Here is a 19,888-nt window from a genome sequence, read left to right as displayed (position 1 = left end):
GAACCCTTTTGCAAGGCTGACGGAGCAGAATGGCACAAGACTCAGGATGTCAGGAGAACTGTGCGTGATCAGAAAAATTCAAGCAGGTCCCAGCTGCACAACACGTCAACAGCAGAGTCACTTGTCTACCCAGGCAACATGCAGTGTCATGCTTGCCTCATGCCGCTGCTTCCTGGCAGGATGTGCTCCCTGCTCTGCGTGCGCTGGGGGCTTGGTGATGCCACCCCCTGCTAGAGAGGAATCCCTGAGCTCCTGACAAGGCTAGTGACTAAGGGAGCCATGTGCTTCCAAGGGTGTAGTTGGGGGTGTTCTCAGCTTCCCATTCTCAGTCCCTGATGTGACACGGGTCACTTTCCTCCTGGAGCTCCAGCCCTGATCTTATGAACAATCAGTCCCCTAAAGCACCTACCCAGGGAGGTCCCTCAACTCCAGCCAGGTAACTCTTCTCCTGACTCTTTCTTAGACTGGAGTTAGAGACAGACACATCATTCCAGCCCTGAACACAGCTCTGGGGCCAGCGCAGACTCAGGACTCCCCAGAGACAAGGGGTCAGAATTGATCAAACTGAAACGACACTTGATCATAACCAATGGCATTTTAAAAAAAGCCCCAAGCTTCTTTCCTCCCCATGAGCAGGTCTGAGCTGGGTGTGCATGGCCTGATAGTGCCCTTATCTCAGCCCAGGGCCCCTTACGCTCCACCTTCCCCTTGCCAGTCAGTCTGTAATCAGTGTGACCAGCTGCAGCCGTGATCTCAGAGCTGCAGGGCACCTGATCAGCCCAGAGACCTACCTAACCCCAGCCCCAGCAGCAGCAGAGCCTCCACTGGAAGCTGACAAGCCACTGCCCTGGGAGCATCCAAAGTGCCAGCCAGGGCTCAGCAAAGGAGCAGTGCCCCACAATGTGAACAGGGAGGGTCCAAACAGGCTCCATATTGCTGAGTCTCAGTGTGGGGCCCCCATCCTCCACAGCTGCCGCACAGTGGGAGCCCAGACTCTTGTGTCATTACAGTGAGAATGGGTGAATCCTGATCCTACTACTACTCCTCCCTGGCAGCCATCCCCCACAGCCAGGCCACTCGGCAGGTTCCGCACAGCTGGGCTTTGCTGGCTCCCTGCCTGGGCATCAGCAGCTGAATCTCTGTACAGGCAGAGTACCCTCCTGTCAGGGACCACCAGAGAGGTATCCTCGCTCGCCATCTTGTTTCAACTCCTACCGAATGTAGGTTTCCGCAGCAGGGCTGTCGGAACTGGCTGCCCGTTATCTGCCTGCTCCTGGTTCGCTCTTCTAGCCCAAGGAAGCAGAAGCCCCTTTGGGCAACTTTCTGACACTTCTGTGGCAAAGCCCAACGTGAAGGTGCTGTGATTCTTCCAGCTTTGCTCTTCCCCCTCTGTTTGACAGCCCTCCCGCAGCATACACACTGCAGTTCTCCTTCCTCCAAGCTCAGGGGAGGAGATTGTCCTTTCCATGTGTACCAATTCGTTTGCTTTACATATAGAAGATCATTGGAGTTCTTCCTCAGCTGCGAAGAAATATAAAGGGAAGGGAGTGGAGTCTTGTGGTTACAGCTGGCCCGGCATGTCAGGACACCTGGGTTCTATTCCCTCCTGCGTGACCATGGGCTAGTCTCTGCTCTCCAGGCCTTATCTGGAAATAATGATAATGATGTTTTCCATAGATGTTAAGGCTAGAGGGGACCATCTAGTGTCACCTCCTGTGTAACCCAGGCCAGAGAACAACCCACATCTATCCAGCTGGCGGTATGGTACAGCTTGCAGTCTAGGTGTCAGACACAGCACAGCAGGTGGAGAAAACAGGCAGCTGGGGAAGCCAAACACCTGCTCTCACCCCTGGCTTGGCTGAGTGGCTCATTCACTCTGGACACACAGTTCTCACCTAGCTAACAGCACAGCAATCACAGCTATTTCCCTCCTGGCACTTGCACGAGATCTCCTCCAGCTCCACACAGCACCTGGGGGCTCCCAACCCAAAACGACTCTAGCGCAAGCAACTCCAACTCCAAGCCACGCTGCTTCTCATGTCACTGCCAAGTCAAGCACACTACAGAGATAAGGATGCCAAACAATCAATGTCAGACGACAATAAAAAGCCTGGTTATTATCCCTCCCGCCGCCGGCTCTGTTTGTATTGCCAGGCTAGCAGCCGCTCCGTTGGGATCCTGCGAGGGCAGGCGGTGGCCAGCAAGGCTCTTTGGGCTCCAGGAGACATGGCAACATCAGCTGACTGCAGCAGTTTTAGTCACAAGACAGCACCGTGCTGCTCTATAAGGCCCCTTCAGACAGTCCAGTCCTTCCTCCACAGGACAGGCAGCTGGTCAGGCCCTCAGGCCAGACATTTCCATACAGCCTCCCCCTGGGCAGGGCCTTGGTCAGAGAATACAGACAGTCCCTGCCCCAAGGAACTTGCCATCCAGGTTAGATCTGACTGGATGTGATGGAGGGGAAACTCTCCCTCCCCCAAAGGCTGCGAGGCAGCCTGGTTACTCTGTCATCCTGGGAGGGGAAGAGCAACTAGCTAGCTGGGAGACTGGAATCGGGCAGGGAAGGGGTGTCAGCACTCTGGACAAGAGGGAATACAGCGTACTGGCTACAGGGTTATCTAAAGCCACATCAGCTCTTTCCTGAGGCAGCGGCTTGTTTAATTAAGAACACAGACTCAGCCATGGAGAGCAAGGGTACATACAGGGAAGGCAGCTCTAGCAGGAATGCAAAGCCCAGAGCAGGTCTGAGCCACGTGAACAAGAAAGACACACAAACACCCTGGGCCTGTTTGTTAAAGACTCATGGCTCAGGGTCACAGACAAGAAGGTTTGTAACTCTCCTGGTACCATCCCCACTACAGGCATGTGGGGAAGCCGAGGCTGTCCGGGCACAGAGCCACCAAGGAAGAGAACCTTTGCTGCCGTGTGTGGAAGGGCACAGGGGCTGGAGAGGGGAAGGGTGCAGGAGCTACAGCGTGAGCTGTGAGGACAGAGAGGGCCAACAGCAGAGACTGGCAGGAGCCGGGATGTGCGGGGAGAACAGGGAGGAAGCAAACCCGACCCTGAAGTAGAGATCTTCACTAGCACCCATCTGGTCTGCAGACAGTCTGGGGGAGGGCCAGAAGCCAACGAGAGAACATGCTGAACCAAAGAATATGAGCGGGGGCACTGTCCTAGGGCAGCGCGGGGCTGGAGGCACCGGCTGATGGATGCGGGCTCCCTCTGCTGGGCAAAACAAACCAGCTCGGGAGCACAACCACCCACTGCTGCTCTGTCCAGACGGGAGCCAGAGACGCCAACACAGGGCGCCAGCCCCCAGCACAGTGACGCTCGGCTGTGGCTCACAGATGACCATGGGCTCGGGTCTGTTTTCCTTACCCACTCATTACCAGGCTCCAGCTGAAGGGGGACTATTTTTGCTCAGTACTTGCGTCAGCTGCAGGGAGATGGAAACTGTGAGCACCTTAGGGAAACAGACCAAGACGTTTCCTAGCTTCAGCTGCCTCTCTGAGTTTCAGGGGAGATGTGAAGGGGTGGGTGGCAAGTCACATGAGAGCACCATGCGCACACATCAGCGCCTTAAATAAGGAGTCACAACCCACTTTGTCAAAATGGCCGTCAAAATCCCCCACATGAGAGAGGAACAACGAGACAGCACTGGGAAGCAAAGGGTTAAGGTTACAGCTCATAAAACCAATTGTTTAAGGCTTTAATGGCTGCTGCGGGAGGGGGACGCAAGGGCACTGTGCTCTCCTGCTGTTTATTCACAGCCCAATAAAGTCCTTGCGGAGAGATGATCAGCTCCTGACAGGACTGGACGCCGCATTAGCCCTGTGTAAACCGCCCGGCTTGGTGCAGAGGAATGAGGCCAGAGCTATTCCCTCTGAGCCTAGGTTGTAGGCCTCCTACCAGCAAAGCAGCACTCAGGGCAGCAGTAAGATACGGCCCCAGAGCTGAGGTGTCACACCAAAGCCCCCAAGTGCAGGTCGACAAAGACACACCTGTGGGAAGGACAGCATGTGAGCCGAGGGCACGTGTATCACTTACTCCAAGTCCCATGACAAGGCAGAAGGGTTTTCTCTCCACCAGCCCCGCAAACTCAGGCCAGGCTCTAGCACCCTGTCAGCTCTGAAAATTAACTGCTGTTGACAAGGGGTGTCAGCAAGAGCTGCAGCTGAACCTAATGCCGCTTAGATAAGGGCAGGGAAGGGCAAACTGTCCCGTGCTGCCCCAGAAAACTCCGCTAAGATTTGTCCAGCAGAATCGAGCTGAGCTCTTGCTGTTTCACCCATCATCACCAGGGCAGAGGGTCTGAACACCAAACTGTCCCCTCCCACAACCCATCACTGCTACAGAGCAGCCTGTCAGACCTGCTAAATCTCTCTAGGCACAGGCAGCAGTGCCCAGGTGACGCTGCACACCCTAGGACACGGGCTGGAAAGAGCCCAGACTGTCTGTGGGGCTGGCCGTTAGAAAAGACATCTTTTCACTTACAAAGAGAGACCACTTGATTTGGAATCAGCAAGAGAAATTCGCTGGGAATCCTTCCCTTCTCCCCGGTAGGCTGCCATCTTCACAGCCTTTTCAACGCAGAATTACAATGTAAGGCCACTAATCTGACAGAAAAGCAACCCTCAGTTTCATTACCGATGAAGCAAAAAAACCACCCAGTGCTGCTCTATAAATACACCTTCTTTTAATTATGCCAAATGAATTCCCAGGCACCCACCCCCACCACACCCGGTTCCGTCTGCTTCACAGTGATGCTTCTCGTTCTTCTGCTGACATATTTTATAACTCAAAAGCTGTCACCAGTTCAGTGGTTCTGCTCGCCGCACTCTGCAGAGCCTGACTCTGTGACTGGAACGGGGCGAGAGATCTGCCCTTTGAAAGCCAAACTCAACTAACCAGCCTCCAGCTGAAGGGCCATGTGATTGGCTTGCCAGTGCCTGCTCTTCAGCTACTTTCTCGGGAACTAGGGTCAATAACTGGAGTGGTTCTGCATCATTCCTGGAGCGGTTCCCCTTGAATCTACCTAGAGCAGCTTTAACCCCTCAGATAAACAGAATCAACAGGGAGTAGAGAAAGACAGAAGATCTCTGAAAATTTCTAAGAAAAAGTCAAGTCTTCGGAAGGCTTCACAGCTTCTCCTTGCCCCAAGAAAGCCAGAATATGCAGCTGCTTCCAGTCACTGCTCGATTCCAGGCCTGAAGACTGAACCTTTCAAGCTAGAAATACTTTAGCAGTCAGAGGAGATGGGAAGGGAGGGGGTGCCTACTGAAAGAACTTGACGCCTCGGCCGTCGTCGAGTGTGATAATTTCAGCCCTGTGCTCTTGTTGTAAGGCTTGCAGGGCACGAAGCAACATGGACTCTTCCAAGCCATGGAACTCTAGGGAAGGATGAAACACCCTCAGTCAATAGAAACCACAAGAATCACACCTCAAAACCAACACAACGCATAGCAGTCTGCAACTAATGATGGAAAACTAGGAGCTGCCTTACGGAGCACCTTGCACAGACCCCAAGAGCGTAACAAAGAGCACAGTTAAACCAAGCCACTGCTGCCACCGCGTCAGAAAGAGAGAAGCTGGGTGCTGTTAAACAGAGAAGGAACAGATAATGCAGCTTTCTGCAAGGGAGCCAGGCAGATCTCACAAGAAAGAAAACTCAGCACCCCTGGAGCCAGAAGAACAAGAGGACAGAGCTTTGGTATGGTGAAGGAAGAGAGGCTCAGTGACAGGCTGGGATAACACACTAATGATACAGAAATCTCAGGGTGGGTAGCGAATAAAGCTTACAGCCCCGCTTCTCAGTGGTGATCAATGTGAGCCCCAAAATACAGAGATAGCATGCAGCAACTACAAGCAATTGTAAATAATTTCACCATTAAAATTGTCACCTGGCAGTACAAATTATTTGTTCTTTCAGTACTGTTGTGCTCTGGAAAGCAGCCCCAGAACACACAAGATGTGATGTTACCTTCATTCTCTGTGTCATCTCCATTGGACAGCTCGTAGAGTGTGAATACAGAGTTGGTCAGGCCGTTCTTAGACACCTGGAAAAACAAGAGCGATGTAGAGAATTTCACTTACGTGTCTTACAAACAATTAAGATTCCCAGCACTCATCTCTGCTGGATCTTCATTTCAATGGAGTGGAACCCAGTCAGTATTTACTGGCAAACAAACTAACTCCTCAGACAAGGAGATTTGACTGTGGAGAAAGCAGTCAAACCCCTATCGCTGTCCCACCATCCTTTATTCCTTCTCTCCAACTCTTTACAATGAGAACTTGTGGCATGGGGGGGAATGCAACAGCATCTTTGTGCTCACTACTGAAATCTCAACCACACTCACAGGGAGATGGGTGTGAACGGTATTCACTTGCAAATCACAGCTTTTTACACAATGTAAGGTGTGTACCACTGCGAGAGCCCTGCACCTCCCTGCAGCAGAGGGAAATGGGACCCACAAAGGTAAAGGCAGTGGGAAATCAGAGCACTAACATTTGACAGTTGCAGTTTTCACAAATCACAAGCCAGGCCATTTGGCAGCGTCCATCTGAGGGACTTGCAGTTAGAAAGGGCTGGTTGCGGGTGAGATGTTAAATCAGCAATTATTTCAGACTCGCCGCAAAAGAGTCTGAACCAGAGAGCTGACCCCCCCACACACACACACAGAAATGGGGCCATGGTTTGTAAAGTATCAAAGCTTCTGTGGCCTCACCCACTGATAGATGAGCTTTCCCCATTCTTCTGGTCTCCGCCACATGATCAGGAAACTGGATTTGTTCTTGTCTAACCATTCTAGGTTCCCTGAAACGCAATGGAAAGGGTGTATTTACCAAAGGGCCCCAAATCAAGAATGACATCTCATTACAGGTGGACGCTATGTATGTATGCAGCTCCATCTCTATCCAATCCTGTCATAGAACCATAGAATATCAAGGTTGGAAGGGACCTCAGGAGATCATCTAGTCCAACCCCCTGCTCAAAGCAGGACCAATCCCCAGATTTTTACTCCAATTTTGTAAATGGCCCCCTCAAAGATTGAACTCACAACCCTGGGTTTAGCAGGCCAATGCTCAAACCACTGAGCTGTCACTCAAACCTGCTTCCTACCCACCCCCACATTCAAATAAAAAATCTCTCCTGCCTCTAGGCCCGACTCTCCCTCTTCCAGTGCAGCAGATTGAGATGCTGCATAAGGAAAGGGACAAGGAACTCTGAAAACAGAGACAACACTGAAAAACAACCAGAACTCAGGGAGATTCCAATAGGAATGGTACAGTCTGTGCCCAGACTGTTTTGGGACAGTCGCACAGCCAGACTCTCAGCACTAGGAGGGAAATTAGACGCAGGTCTTGCTGATGCACCCAACACAGGCAACATGAACAGTCACAGACAATTCGGCAGAGATTTTCACCCACCTTTTTTCCTGAGTTCTTCTAACACAACTTGTATGGATTCCATGGGGAGTTTCCCTGGTTCTGGGTTAAGGAAACATTCAGTGCAATTTAGCAGCACAGGCAAAGTTCAGAGGATGACATCTGATGTGTGACCATCTCTAACACTGTTCACAGCAGAAACTGGCTGGGGGAAGGAAGCGACAGCAAAGCATGCCCCGACACAATGCTAAATAACTGAAACAAGCAAAGCTCTAAAATAATAAATCCATGTAACATTTCCATGGCACCTTTCATCACTGAGGATTCCACTGAGCCTCACAAACTGCATACAAGCCAAAAACCACATTCCTACAGAAATGCAGCCACCTCTGGGGTGGATGGCAGCACATGACAAATACAGAGCAGGTTGGATGAAAGTTGGGGAAGGGAGCAGGGCCAGCCTTAGGGGTGCGCAAAGGAGGACATCACCCAGGGCGTCGTGCTCAGCAGGGCACCCTGCAGAGCACAGAGGTGCACTGCATGGTATCTCTCACCTGACCTGCTGAGAGCCAGCTGGGTTTATGGAAGCAGCCAGGCAGGTGAGTGGCAGCACCTAGAAAGGGCAGACTGACAACCTGAGCTGCAGGGGGGCAGCTGGACCAGCTCTCCAACTGCTCTGGAACAGGGGAGCCCCTCCTCCCCTTTCCTGCTCCACTGCCATCTACAGCCTCTGCTGTCTGAAGAAGCATTCAGGTTGGTGGTGAGTGCTCTGCTCGAAGAGACAGCGCGCTGACACACTCTCTCTCACACACACACGTCTGTTATGATTGTTGTTACTTCTTGGTACTTCCCGTCAAAATGCACAATGCAAATATATTCTCTGTCATTTTATTCTTTCAAATTCATTAAAGATTACTGTGCTGTTGTTTTATTCTTTTACTGGTCTGTGCATTTTAGTAATTTTCTTTTTCTTATGCTTAAATTTAATTCTTTGAGTAGTGAGTTCTAAAATGCCTAATCTGTCCTGGCTGGAGTAATTATTATTTCTTTTATTAGCATATTGTGCTTTGTCATTCATTATTTACAGTGGTACAATCAAATAATGTAAATTTTGGTTTTACTCACCTCAGCAGTGCCAGTTTAAAAAAAATTAGCTAAACACATAACTTCAGACACTATGCAAATGAAAGTCACTTATTTTCAAATTGTAGTTTTAGTTTTACCTGTAAAATAACTTAAAATTTGTACAAAAATAAATGTGGTTCCAAGTCTGATACTAATAGTCATGATGGAGTCAGATGTTCGTAAGTCAAATACGTGATTGTGATTGGTAAATATAAATGCCAAAATAATTAGAAAAATAAATTCCCGTTCTTGATAAAATAGAAAAAAACCCACAATCATGTTTGTTAAAATTAAGTAAATATGTTTTCAGTGGAGCAAAACACAATCGATTAAAACACAGTAGATAATGGCAGTAATGCAGAGTTTTGTCTGGTAGAAAAATAAGCAAATTTTAAGCAGATTTTATGTATTTTTTATTTCTCTCTACTAAAGACAGTGTACAAAGTATCAAACTTGTGTTTTTGAGATCTGTGTTAAAGCTCCAGAACTGACATCTCTAGATTAGGGATTGGGAATATTTTGCTGCATTATCTCCCGATTGTTCTAAACTTAAAATATGGCTTTAATTGGTGTTTGTATATTCTTTATATAGGAATTAGATAGCAATTAGCTGACAGAAGCACTATTATTATCCAGAAAAAAAAAACCTAGAGTTTTAAGGTGCCTAAGTAGGCCCTGGAATCACGGTTAAAGTTGCCCCTCCAACCAAAATCTGTTAGTGAGCCAGGAGTGGCCAGAAGGCTGCAGGATGGCTGTGGGCTCCAGCAAGATGCAGCACCTATGTGATAGCGTGAAGCCCACCTTGAGCCGCAGGCTGAGTGCTAGGCGCCGTGAGCCACAGCAGCAATGCAGAAGGGTGGCAACACACCATGTCACCTTTACTTCTGCCTTACTGCTGACAGTGGTGTTGCCTTCAGAGCTGGGAGCCAGCCAGCAGCTGCTGCTCTCTGGCCACTCAGCTAGCCCGTACCTCTTTCAAAACAAATTAAGCACTGGGGAGAGGCTATGGGGCCTGGAGGTGAGAGCCCAGGAGTAATGGGGCACCCATGGGGGCCAGAGCAATGGTGGGGGGGGGTCGCCCATGGGCGCCAGGAGCTCCAAAATTCAAATTCACCCAGGGCGCCATTTTCCCCAAAGCTGGTCCTAGAAGGGGGAATTTTGGCCAATGACACTTAGAAAAATCCCTCTTTTTACATGGAGTCCTTGTGAAATTTAATGTCCATGCAGACAGCAGCACAGAGACACGACTCCTCAAAGGAGGATTACAATGCAGAACACCCTGCCCCGATACAATGTTATTTACTGCCTAAGGCTGCAGTGCTAAGAACAGGAATGAGCCCGCTGGTTTGGGGCCAAGGAGCAGAGCTGCTGACCTGGAAGAATGTGCATCTTGCAAACAGTTTTGCTCTGCAACTGCCAGAAGCAACTGAGAGTCCCTGCGCTGTATTCATGGAGTTCTGGACACAGCAGCCATCTACTACTGTAGTGAACTGTGCCACTCAGCACACTCTGGTCCCAAATCAAACTGTTCTCCAGGATTCCCCTCCAGTAGTTACCGATTGCTTTTTAACCTAACACGCTTTACAGAGACAGTAAAATACACCTCAAATTATTGCTTTGGATTAGGGCTGTCAAGTGATTAAAAAAATTAATTGTGATTAATCGCACTGTTAAACAGTAATAGAATATAATTTATTTAAATATTTTTGGATGTTTCTATGTTTTCAAATACATTGATTTCAATTACAACACAGCAGCAAAGAGTCCTGTGACACCTTATAGACTAACAGACGTTTTGGAGCATGAGCTTTCGTGGGTGAATACCCACTTCGTCAGATGCATCTGACGTATTCACCCACGAAAGCTCATGCTCCAAAACGTCTGTTAGTCTATAAGGTGCCACAGGATTCTTTGCTGCTTTTACAGATCCAGACTAACACGGCTACCCCTCTGATAATTACAACACAGAATACAAAGTGTACAGTGCTCGCTTTATTCTTTTGTATTTTGATTATAAGTTTTTGCACTGTAAAAACAAAAGAAATAGTATTTTTCAATTCACCTAATACAAGTACTGTAGTGCTATTTCTTTATCATGAAAGTGCAACTTACAAATTAGAATTATGTACAAAAACCAACTGCATTCAAAAATAAAACAGTGTAAAAATTTTAGAGCCTGCAAGTCCGCTCAGTCCTACTTCTTGTTCAGCCAATCACTCAAACAACTTTGTTTACATTTGCAGGAGATAATGATGCCCACTTCTTGTTTACAATGTCACCTGAAAGTGAGAACAGGCAGTCTCGTGGCACTGTTGTAGCTGGCGCTGCAAAATATTTATGTGCCAGACACATTAAAGATTGATATGTCCCTTCATGCTTCAACCACCATTCCAGGGAACATGCGTCCATCCTGATGACAGGTTCTGCTCAATAACAATCTAAACAGTGTGGACTGATGCATGTTCATTTTCATCATCTGAGTCAGATGCCACCAGCAGAAGGTTGATTTTCTTTTTTGGTGGTTTGGGTTCTGTAGTTTCCACATCTAAATGTTGCTCTTTTAAGACGTCTGAAAGCATGCTCCACATTTTGTCCCTCTCAGATTTTGGAAGGCACTTCAGATACTTAAATCTTGGGTCAACTGCTGTATCTAGCCTTAGAAATCCCACATCGGTACCTTCTTTGTATTTTGTGAAATCTGCAGTGAAAGTGTTCTTAAAATGAACAACGTGTGCTGGGTCATCATCTGAGACTGCTATAACATGAAATATATGCAGATAAAATAGAGCAGGGACATACAATTCTCTCCAAGGAGTTCAGTCACAAATTGAATTAATGCAATATTTTTTTAATGAGCATCATCAGCATGGAAGTATGTCTTCTGGAATGGTGGCTGACACATGAAGGGGCATACAAATGTTTAGCATATCTGCCACGTTGCAATGCCGGCTACAAAAGTGCCATGCAAACACCTGTTCTCACTTTCTGGTGACATTGTAAAAAAGAAGAGGGCAGCATTATCTCATGTTATTAAACAGACTTGTTTGTCTTAGCGATTGGCTGAACAAGAAGCAGGACTGAGTGGACTTGTAGGCTCTAAAGTTTTACATTGTTCTGGTTTTGAGTGCAGTTATGTAACCAACAAAAATCTACATTTGTAAGTTACACTTTCACATTAAAGAGATTGCACTACAGTACTTGTATGAGGTGAATTGAAAGATACTATTTCTTCTGTTTATCATTTTTACAGTGCACATATTTGTAATAAAAAATTATATATACTTGGATTTCAATTACAACACAGAATAATATATATGAAAATGTAGAAAAACATCCAAAATATTTAATAAATTTCAATTGGTATTCTATTATTTAACCGTGTGCTTAAAATTGCAATTAATCGCAATTAATTTTTTTTAGTTAATCGCGTGAGTTAACTGCAATTAATTGACGGTCCTAGTTTAGATTAAAGCCACCACAGCAACCTGGGCATTGAAACAGCATGGGAGCAAAGGATACGCTGCAGCTTCCTGTTGTTGAAAAGTGGGCTTTCCTGGGCCTCCATGACCGTCATCGTGTATTGCTTGTTGATTCGACAGTAAGACAACACCAAGGAGCACCAGGCTATCATCTGCTTCTGCCGGGTGTCCACATTGGGCTGCAACCTAGAAACAAACACAGAGGTGCTTCTGATCAACATCCGGTTGCAGGAACATCAGGATCTGGGCTTAAAGAGGTTTAAGGGGGTGACAAACACAGTCAGACAAGCCACTCCTCCATGCAAACCTCGCCATAATGTCGATGGAAACTGAAGCTTCAACAAACAGCAGCTACATCAACAGATGAATCTCGAGGCAAGCCTCCAGCAGTGCTCCTGACACCTGCCCCCACTCCAGATGCCACCTGGCTGGTATGCTCAGTAATCCAAGATGTACTGGGACTCTTCGCAGGACACTAACCAGGCTGTGGCCAGTTCACCATCTGCTTCCCTGGCCAGAACTCAGTCTCCCGTGGCACAGATCGAGTGGCTCCCCTGCAATGGTCTGGCCTTTGGGGTTGGCCGTCCAACCCCCTGCCCAGGTGCAAAGAGGGTACCATGCACAGGGTTTGGATTCCCACCTGACCTGCTGAGGGCCAGCTGGGCTGATGGAGGTGGCAGGCAGGCGAGCAGCCGCGCTGGAGAGTGGGCAGGGCAGGGCAGGGGGGAGAGACCGGATCTGCAGGGGGCAGTTTGACAACCAGCCACCCAAGCCAGGTGACTCCTCCGGAGCCAGGGCTCCACCCCTCCACCCACATGTGCAGGCACTGCTGTTCCTGTCCCCCACTTCCTCCCCACTCCAGACAGAGAGCAGCGTCCTGTCTGCTGGGGTGGATGCTGATGTCAGGGTGTCCCCCTCACCCATGCACCTGATTTCCACTGAGCTCGGGTAACAGGACAGGGGGAATCTGTGTGTGCTGCTGACTATATGGGACCTGAGGCTGCTTGTGTCTGAACACAAGCCTTCAGGCTCCTGACCCTGAGTGCTTTCTTAAAGAGACAGCACACTCATACACTTAGGCACACACACATTCCCCTCAACACAATACACAATGTCTCAAACACACTCTCTCTCTCCCCCTACAACACACACACCAGGGCTCCCTGCATTCAGGTCACTTCCCCACCTGGGCTGTGCTGAGACATCAGCAGCTGCTACTCTCCTACCCTCTCCTTATGCAGCCCAGGGGGTGCACAGGGCAGAGGAGCAGCAATGCCAGCTGCTTTGTGCATCCAGGTGGGTCAGTCTCCCCACATGGGTGCAGAAGATGAATGCAGGGGTTGGGGTGCAGGAGGGAGGTGCAGGGGTTGGGAGGGAAGAGGGCACAGTGCAGGGGTTGGGGCGCAGGAGGGAGGTGCAGGGGTTGGGGTGTAGGAAGAGAATACCGGCGGGCACAGTGCAGGAAGGGCAAGTATTGGGGTGTAGGAAGGGAATACCAGGGTTGGGAGTGGGTGGGGGCACAGTGCAGGTGTTAGGGGCTCAGGAGAGAGGTGCAGGGGGTGGGGGCACAGTGCAGGTGTTGGGGTGCAGGAGGGAGGTGCAGAGGTTGGGGGGCAGAAAGGGAATACCGGGGTGCATAGTGCAGGGCTTGGGGGCTCAGGAGAGAAATGCAGGGGTTGGGGTGCAGGAAGGGAATACTGGGGGGGTACAGTGCAGGGGTTGGGGTGCAGGAAGGGAATACCTAGGGGGCACAGTGCAGGGGTTGGGGGCTCAGGAGAGAGGTGCAGGGGTTGGGGGGCAGGAAGAGAATACCGGGGGGCACAGTGCAGAGGTTGGGGGGCAGAAGGGAGGTACAGGGGTTGGGGGCACAGTGCAGGGAATACCGGGGGGGCAGTGCAGGGGTTGGGGGGCGGGAAGGGAATACCGGGGGGGCACAGTGCAGGGGTTGGGGGGCGGGAAGGGAATACCGGGGGGGGGGCACAGTGCAGGGGTTGGGGGGCAAGAAGGGAATACGGGGGGGCACAGTGCAGGGGTTGGGGGGCACAGTACAGGGAATACCAGGGGGGCACAGTGCAGGGGTTAGAGGCTCAGGAGGGAGGTGCAGGGGTTGGGGGGCAGGAAGGGAATACCAGGGGGGCACAGTGCAGGGGTTGGGGGGCACAGTGCAGGGAATACCGGGGGGGCACAGTGCAGGGAATACCGGGGGGGCACAGTGCAGGGGTTGGGGGGCAGGAAGGGAATACCAGGGGGGCACAGTGCAGGGGTTGGGAGGCAGGAAGGGAATACCGGGGGGGGGCACAGTGCAGGGGTGGGGGGCAGGAAGGGAATACCGGGGGGGCACAGTGCAGGGGTTGGGGGGCAGGAAGGGAATACCAGGGGGGCACAGTGCAGGGGTGGGGGGCACAGTGCAGGGTTGGAGGGCAGGAAGGGAATACTGGGGGGGTACAGTGCAGGGGTTGGGGTGCAGGAAGGGAATACTTAGGGGGCACAGTGCAGGGGTTGGGGGCTCAGGAGAGAGGTGCAGGGGTTGGGGGGCAGGAAGAGAATACCAGGGGACACAGTGAAGAGGTTGGGGGCAGAAGGGAGGTACAGGGGTTGGGGGCACAGTGCAGGGTTGGAGGTCAGGAAGGGAATACCGGGGGGGCACAGTGCGGGGGGGGCGGGAAGGGAATACCGGGGGGACACAGTGCGGGGGTGGGGGGCACAGTGCGGGGGTGGGGGAGGCGGGAAGGGAATACCGAGGGGGGGGGTACAGTGCAGGGGGGGGCACAGTGCAGGGTTTGGGGGCACAGTGCAGGGGTTGGGGGGCAGGAAGGGAATACGGGGGGGGCACAGTGCGGGGGGGCACAGTGCAGGGGGGGCGGGAAGGGAATACCGAGGGGGCACAGTGCAGAGGGGGGCACAGTGCGGGGGTTGGGGGGCACAGTGGAGATACCGGGGGGGCACAGTGCGGGGGGGAGCACAGTGCAGGGGTTGGGGGCACAGTGCAGGGGTTGGGGGGCAGGAAGGGAATACCGGGGGGGCACAGTGGCGGGGGTGGGGGGCACAGTGCAGGGGTTGGGGGGCAGGAAGGGAATACCGGGGGGCACAGTGCAGGGGTTGGGGGGCACAGTGCAGGGGTTGGGGGGCACAGTGCAGGGAATACCGGGGGGGCACAGTGCAGGGGTTGGGGGGCACAGTGCAGGGAATACCGGGGGGGCACAGTGCGGGGGTGGGGGAGGCGGAAAGGGAATACTGGGGGGGCACAGTGTGGGGGGGGGACAGTGCAGGGGGGGCACAGTGCGGGGGGGGCACAGTGCGGGGGGGGCGGGAAGGGAATACCGGGGGGGCACAGTGCGGGGGGGCGGGAAGGGAATACCGGGGGGGCAGAGTGCAGGGGGGGGCACAGTGCGGGGGTTGGGGGCTCAGGAAGGGAATACCGGGGGGGCACAGTGCGGGGGGGGGGGGCACAGTGCGGGGGTGAGGGGGCAGGAAGAGAATACCGGGGGGGCACAGTGCAGGGGGGGACACAGTGCAGGGGTGGGGGGGCACAGTGGGGATACCGGGGGGGCACAGTACGGAAGTACAGGGGTTGGGGGCACAGTGCGGGGGGGCGGGAAGGGAATACCGGGGGGGCAGAGTGCAGGGTTGGGGGGCACAGTGCAGGGGTGGGGGGCAGGAAGGGAATACCGGGGGGCACAGTGCAGGGTTGGGGGGCACAGTGCAGGGGTGGGGGGCAGGAAGGGAATACCGGGGGGCACAGTGTAGGGTTGGGGGGCACAGTGCAGGGGTGGGGGGCAGGAAGGGAATACCGGGGGGGCACAGTGCAGGGAATACCGGGGGGGCACAGTGCAGGGGTTGGGGGGCAGGAAGGGAATACCAGGGGGCACAGTGCGGGGGGGGGGCGGGAAGGGAATACCGGGGGGGCACAGTGCGGGGGGGGGGCGGGAAGGGAATACCGGGGGGGCACAGTGCAGGGAATACCGGGGGGGGCACAGTGCAGGGGTTAGAGGCTCAGGAGGGAGGTGCAGGGGTTGGGGGGCAGGAAGGGAATACCAGGGGGGCACAGTGCAGGGTTGGGGGGCACAGTGCAGGGTTGGGGGGCACAGTGCAGGGAATACCGGGGGGGCACAGTGCAGGGGTTAGAGGCTCAGGAGGGAGGTGCAGGGGTTGGGGGGCAGGAAGGGAATACCGGGGGGGCACAGTGCGGGGGGGGGGCAGGAAGGGAATACCGGGGGGGCACAGTGCAGGGGGGGGGCAGGAAGGGAATACCGGGGGGGCACAGTGCAGGGGGGGCACAGTGGGGATACCGGCCCCGGGTCCCTGCACACGCCACGGGACGCGTAGGTGCGGGGGGCAGAGAGCGGGGCCCCGGCACCGGGCGGCCTTGGGGAGACAGGATGAGGGGGCGCGGCGGGGGGGGCCCGCCCGGAGCGGGGCCGGCGCGGCAGATTCGGGGGACCCCGTCGGGCCGGGGGGGCGGGGGGCTCCTGTGGGGCCGGGGGCGGTTCCGGGGGGCGGGGGGCTCCTGGGGGCCCGGTCCGGGGACTCACGTGAAGAACGGCGGGAAGCGGTACTGCCAGGGCCACTCAAAGCTCATCGCCGCCGCCCAGCCAACCCGGAACCGCCGCTCACCGACTTCCGGTCCGCCCATGGGCTTCCGGCCTGCCCTCCGCCTCGAAGGAAGGTTCCGGGCAGGGTCCGGTCCGCCCTGGTTGGGGGCCGGGGGAATTCAAGGCCTCCCCGTGTGTCTGGGCGGCTAAGTCCGCAGAGCCCAGTGCCGTTCCCTGAACCCCCCTCACTGCAGGGGGACACGGGGCCTGGGGGGCCAGAGGGCGGCATGAAGGGGAGCTGCAGGAGGTGGGTGGGACGGTCTGTACGAAACTGTAGGGTGAAGACCCCAGCCTGGTAGCCAGGACGTCAGGGGTCTGTGCCACGCTGTGTGATCTTGGGCACATCCCATTGCCTCTCGCTGCCTCAGTTTCCCCATCTGCAGAGAGTGGACGGGACTGACTGCTCAGGGCAGCGTGAGGATACACGAATGTTTGTGCAGAGCATTAAAAGCTGCATCTAAAGCTGCCCTGGAAGGGCCATAAAGCACCTTGGCCTTGGGGGGCACTTGGACATGTGCCTCAGGCTTCAGAGCAGCCAGGGTACTCCAGAGATGCAGGCGAGGAGAGGGGCCCTAGCTGTGTGCATGTGGGGTGACTGTGCCAAGCATCAGTCTCATAACTTGGGAGAGGCAGCTGGATCCCAGCATGTGGGGTTTGCCCTGGCATATCAATGAGCCAATGAGCATCTTGGGGTTAGAAACCAGCTTGTGAAGATCCTGGGAAGAGGGTTTCTCATCAGGTTTCAGTTTTTTCCTCTCGTCCTGGCCAGGTTGGAAATGCAGCTGCAGCAGCTCCCAGCCCCATCCCAGAGACCTATCTGCAGGGGCAGGGCTGGGGTGTATGTGCCCAGCTGCACAGCAGTTCCATTCCTCCGCCACTGGCAGACCATTCTCTATTGAGTGGTTACTGTCTCTCTAACTGCCCTATCCCATGTGACAGGACACAGCTGCCATCCTGGGGAGGAGGCATGGCAGTGTCATGGGTGGGCACGTTTCAAACTGGTCCCACCAGTTCTGCCCACATCCATCCAGGTGCCCTTGACCGCCTTACCTGTTCGCATTTCCTTCCCATGAAGCCATGACTGCTTCATTCCCTCTCTCAGATTCCCCTGGTGCCCTGTGGGAGGGGCAGCTGCTGCTCTCAGTGACTGGCATTGGGAGCGATGGCCCCTCCAGGTGCTTGGAATGGGGTGAGTCCCCACGCTCCCTGCACCAGGCATGTCCATCCCACCATGGCCTCATCCCTGACTGGATGCATCTGACGAAGTGGGTATTCACCCACAAAAGCTCATGCTCCAAAACGTCTGTTAGTCTATAAGGTGACACAGGATTCTTTGCTGCTTTTACAGATCCAGACTAACATGGCTACCCCTCTGATACTTGATCCCTGACTGGGTGCTCCAAAGGCTGCTGCACAGACCTAGGATTCCCCTAGGTAGTTCCAGAGTCACCCTGCTTCTTCCCCACAGCCTCTGGTGCCTCTAGCTGCACCTCTCAGCGCTGTCCTTGCCACCTGGCTCCCTTCCTGCCCCCACCAGGCCTCCAGATCACCCCTGGGGTGGGCAGTACAGCAGGGGCAGGAATCCAGGGAGCTGCTCTGCCCCATCAGGGACAGCTGGTAGCACTGGGGTGTACTGGACACTAGGGGGCAGCGCTGCCCTCCCAGCCGGAGCATGGTGCATTGGCAGACGGGGTGGGGGATGAGGTGACTGACCCGCAGGCACTGTCGGAGGGACGGGGCTGGGCTCTGCTGAGCCGGGGCACTGCGGTGAGGCGAACGGTGACTCTCCACACGTTCCATCTAAGCTGCAGCTGCCGCCGGCTGCGTGGGAGCTGGAGCCTGTCCCTGTCCTCAGTGCAGTGGCCACTTGGGCAGCTCGAACCCCAGGCTCCTTCTGGGTGGGGCAGTCCATGTGCCCGATGAGGAGGGCAGAGCAGCCAGTACCTGGCCCATTCTGCCCTGTCTGGGCCCCTGCACGCTGCCGTCGCCACAGGCCTGCACACCCCAGAGCAAGCTACATGCACAAGGGTTGACGGCAGCAGCATTTAATCCCCTCATCACCTTGGCCTGGGGCTCTGGGAGGAGCCAGGTGCCAGCAGAGAGCCCTGCTCTCAGATCAGAACAGGGTGGGACATGGGGTGCCACAGGCTGGGCCCAGCCTGGAGAGCCTCCATCCCCTGCGGCAGACTGTGCCCTGACTGCTGGGTGGCAGAGCTGTTGAGGGCCCTCTGAAAATGCCCACTGGTCCTTCCCCCTTCACCTGCCTGAGGGCTCATTCTGAGGCCATGTTGGGCCCCAGCTGTCAGATAAGCTGAGGCTCTCCCAGAGGGACACAGCACAGGCCGTTCCTGGGAGCTGCAGAAACCTGGCCAGCCCCTGGTGTCACATCCCAGAGCACTTCTGTTCACTGCAAGGAGCAAGAGGAGGAAGGTAGGAGCCAGCGGAGAGGGCCTGGGGGCTTTGTTCCCTGACTGTCTGGGAGGAAAGGGAACTGCAGAGGCAGCCTCATCTCCCTCCGGCACACATGCTGCTGCCTTGCTGGGCAGGAGGGAGGCCTGGTGCCCACCCAGAGCCCTCGGGAGCCACTCTTGGTCAAGGGTTGCCCAAGCCTAGGCACTAGGGGAGAGTACTGGGAGCCTGGTGAGGCTGGGAGCATTAGGGAACAAAGCCAGGGAGTCATGGCCCACCCTATAAGCCAACCCCAGCAAGAACGAGCTACCTCCTGGCCCCACAAAGGGAGCAACATGGGGTCCAACCCAAGGGGGAGCTGACTGTGGGCACTCCACTTCACCAGGTGGATGCAGGCAGATAAGGGGCATAGCTGGGGCAGGACCCCCGTGGGTGCTTCCCAGGCTCTGTGACGCTCCTGCCTGGCGCCACCACCCACACGTTCGAGGGCCCATGGCAAACTGGGGCCAGGCTGTGCGCTGGAACGGGACTGACGCTCGGTCTGGATCCAAAAGCGAACGCTGCTGAGCAGGGGCTCCCTTACCCCTTGGCTCCGGGTGCCACCCAGCTGGCAGCAGCCCAGGTGGACAGGAGGGGCCCGCTAAACCACACGTCCCATGCTCAGCATGGAGGAGGCTCTGACATTTAAACCAGGAGCATTTTCAGGGCATAGGCTGCCCAGCAACCAGGCCAGGGAGAGCAGCAGGGCTGGCAAGAGAGAAGAGGCCCAGTCTGGGCTACCGGCCACGGCTCCCCAGATTGGAGAGCCAGCTACAGTGGAGACACCCGACAGGCTGGGCCTCCCCAGACACACACGCAGGCTCGCAGTCGCCAGGCGTGCGCACACGCATACACACA

General features: G+C 54.4%; 1 protein-coding gene across 1 annotated transcript; it reads right to left on the bottom strand.

Annotated features, from left to right (window-relative positions):
* Window positions 1-4,681: 4,681 nt before the first annotated feature.
* On the bottom strand, window positions 4,682-16,575 carry VPS25 (vacuolar protein sorting 25 homolog). The gene is made up of 6 exons (XM_050934679.1): window positions 16,523-16,575; window positions 12,031-12,176; window positions 7,429-7,482; window positions 6,726-6,814; window positions 5,981-6,056; window positions 4,682-5,390 (listed from the first exon to the last, which is right to left on the bottom strand). The coding sequence occupies exons 1-6, from the start codon at window positions 16,567-16,569 to the stop codon at window positions 5,275-5,277; spliced, it is 528 nt and encodes a 175-aa protein (XP_050790636.1). The 5' UTR covers window positions 16,570-16,575; the 3' UTR covers window positions 4,682-5,274.
* Between the last annotated feature and the right edge of the window lie 3,313 nt (window positions 16,576-19,888).

Source organism: Gopherus flavomarginatus, chromosome 25 (genome assembly GCF_025201925.1).
Source record: "Gopherus flavomarginatus isolate rGopFla2 chromosome 25, rGopFla2.mat.asm, whole genome shotgun sequence".
Lineage (NCBI taxonomy): Eukaryota > Metazoa > Chordata > Testudines > Testudinidae > Gopherus > Gopherus flavomarginatus.
This window is presented reverse-complemented; position numbering and strand designations above follow the sequence as displayed.

Bases quoted from the DNA above. Each gene is read 5' to 3' on its own strand.
- VPS25 (XM_050934679.1), bottom strand. From the start codon at position 16,569: ATGAGCTTTGAGTGGCCCTGGCAGTACCGCTTCCCGCCGTTCTTCAC. The intron at 12,177-16,522 runs GTGAGTCCCCGG...GTTTGTTTCTAG, and splicing joins CGCTTCCCGCCGTTCTTCAC to GTTGCAGCCCAATGTGGACA. The intron at 5,391-5,980 runs GTAACATCACAT...ATCCTTCCCTAG, and splicing joins AGATGACACAGAGAATGAAG to AGTTCCATGGCTTGGAAGAG.